This window comes from Phaseolus vulgaris, chromosome 5 (assembly GCF_051622355.1).
Source record: "Phaseolus vulgaris cultivar YP4 chromosome 5, ASM5162235v1, whole genome shotgun sequence".
NCBI lineage: Eukaryota > Viridiplantae > Streptophyta > Magnoliopsida > Fabales > Fabaceae > Phaseolus > Phaseolus vulgaris.
This window is the reverse complement of record NC_143502.1, coordinates 20,700,678-20,702,694: the sequence shown is the minus strand read 5'-3', so window position 1 is coordinate 20,702,694 and position 2,017 is coordinate 20,700,678. Positions and strand designations below refer to the sequence as shown.

Genomic DNA, 2,017 nt, shown 5'->3' with positions numbered 1-2,017 from the left:
TAAGTGTTCGGGCACCTCCACCTGGTCTCCCGCGAAACCGTACAGGCAGCTAGTATAGGGCCTTAGCATGTCAGGAGACAGTTGCAGCTTGTTGAAAGTCGTCCAGAACATTACGTCTGCCGAGCTTCCCTGATCCACTTGCACATGGTGCACCTTCCTTCCTACGGTTACCACTAAGATCACCATCGGGTCGTTGTCATGGGGAACAACATCCTGAAAGTTGGCCTTGGTGAAGACAAGGTCGACATCGAAGGCATCGTCGGCCCTTTGTGCTTCTACCGACATCACCACCCGAGCGTATCTCCTTCGCTGAGAGGCGATACAACCTCCTCCCAAAAAACCTCACGCGATGGTGTGAATCTCACCATGCACGGGGACTTCATGCCCCGCGCCGCCGCCTATCGCCATCACGTCCTCGGTTCCCTGCTTTTCTTACAAGTAATCGCCTAGGAAACCGTTCTTCACCAACTCATCTAGTTGGTGTCCCAGTGCCAACCAGTTGCGTATGAGGTGGCTGAATGCTTGGTGGAACTCACACCAGGCGTTCTTGTTGGGCCCGAGCCTCTTGTTGGTCTTGGGAGGTACCTTCAGCCTCTCCGCTACGTTTGGGATAGCGATGAGGTCCTTTAATTCTACCACGAAGTCGTGCCTTGGTGGCACATTCTCCCTCTCGCGTCCCCTTGTTTGAGGCTTCCTAGGTTGATAGGGTTGTTGTTTCACGGGGGTCTTCTTCTCTATCGCTGCCTCATGCACCCTTAGGGGTTGAGGGCGACCTGACACACGTGGGCGCGTGGGAACGACACACGTGTGCTTCTCGTTAACTTCCTCCTTCGTCGCATTATGAGCCACCGCGCGACGCCTTATCTCGGTGAAGGTCTTAGGGTGGTTTGGGATAAGTGATTCGCTGAAGGGTCCTGACACAATGCCCTTCCTGAACGCGTGCACCATCATCCTTTCGTCTTTGAGGTTCAACCTCACTACCTGTGCTCTAAAGAGGTGGAGGAATTCCTTCAAAGTCTCTCCCTGATATTGTCTTATGTCAAAGAGATCATAAGAGATAGACGGGGGCGCCTGATTCGCGATGTATTGTGCCTCGAACAACTTTGTAAGCTGTGGGAACAACGTCACATGGCCATCAGGGAGGCTGATGAACCAGTCCATCGCTGTTCCCACCAAGGTGCTCATGAACAACTTGCATCTCACCGCATCGGAGCCCCCAACCAGCATCATCTGCGTATAGAAAGCCGTGAGATGGGCCTCCGAATCCTCTGTACCAGTGAAGGTCACCTTGGGCCCTATAAGTGTGGCTCGTATCAAGACATCCATGATCTCTTGCGAGAATGACATCGAAAACTCTCTGGGCGGCATCACAGGTTCTTGATCTTCCTCCTCACGCTCACCTGCGTGATTTTGCAGATCCCTGCGTAGTTCCTCATTCGAATGGCGCATTTCTTCGTTCGTTGCCCGTGACGCAGCCAGATCAGCCTGAATGCGTTCTTGATTTGCTCTTGACGCAACCACTTCTTCTTGAAGGGCCTGCATCGTTTCCATAACCTGTTGTAGGGTGAGGCTTTCGCCTCCGTTTGGTGCAACAGGTCCCTGCCTCGTACTTCTCATCTCTTGGATTTGTCTGGTTCTTGCTGGTGGGACAATGTTTTGTATCGTGCCCCACGGTGGGCACCAAATGTTCCTACCGGTTGACCAAAAACGTCTTTGTGCGTCTACGTCACTCTCACACCCAAGTATCCCTACATTTGTACGTGCTTCCGTTGGAATGCCTGAAAACACAAAGATAAAGGGCCCCCTAGAGGCCGCTTGCACTCCGACGGTCAAGTCAGTATTAGGGCTAGGAAACACCAAAACTGTTTAACGTAAGACTGTAACTGTATGTGTGTTAAACGGCACAAATGAATAACGTACCTTGCTAACTTTATTACTTCCCTTTATATAGACTTTAACTAGGGTTTCCTCTTTACCCAAAATGGGCTTTCTGAGGGGGGTGGGCCCAGCACTGTCG

The 2,017-nt window shown here is 51.9% G+C and overlaps 1 protein-coding gene across 1 annotated transcript; it reads right to left on the bottom strand.

Moving 5' to 3' along the window:
• Positions 1-432: 432 nt before the first annotated feature.
• On the bottom strand, positions 433-1,617 carry LOC137834117 (uncharacterized). Its single transcript, XM_068642180.2, has one exon. The coding sequence runs from the start codon at positions 1,615-1,617 to the stop codon at positions 433-435; it is 1,185 nt and encodes a 394-aa protein (XP_068498281.2).
• Between the last annotated feature and the right edge of the window lie 400 nt (positions 1,618-2,017).

Bases quoted from the DNA above. Each gene is read 5' to 3' on its own strand.
- LOC137834117 (XM_068642180.2), bottom strand. From the start codon at position 1,617: ATGAGAAGTACGAGGCAGGGACCTGTTGCACCAAACGGAGGCGAAAGC.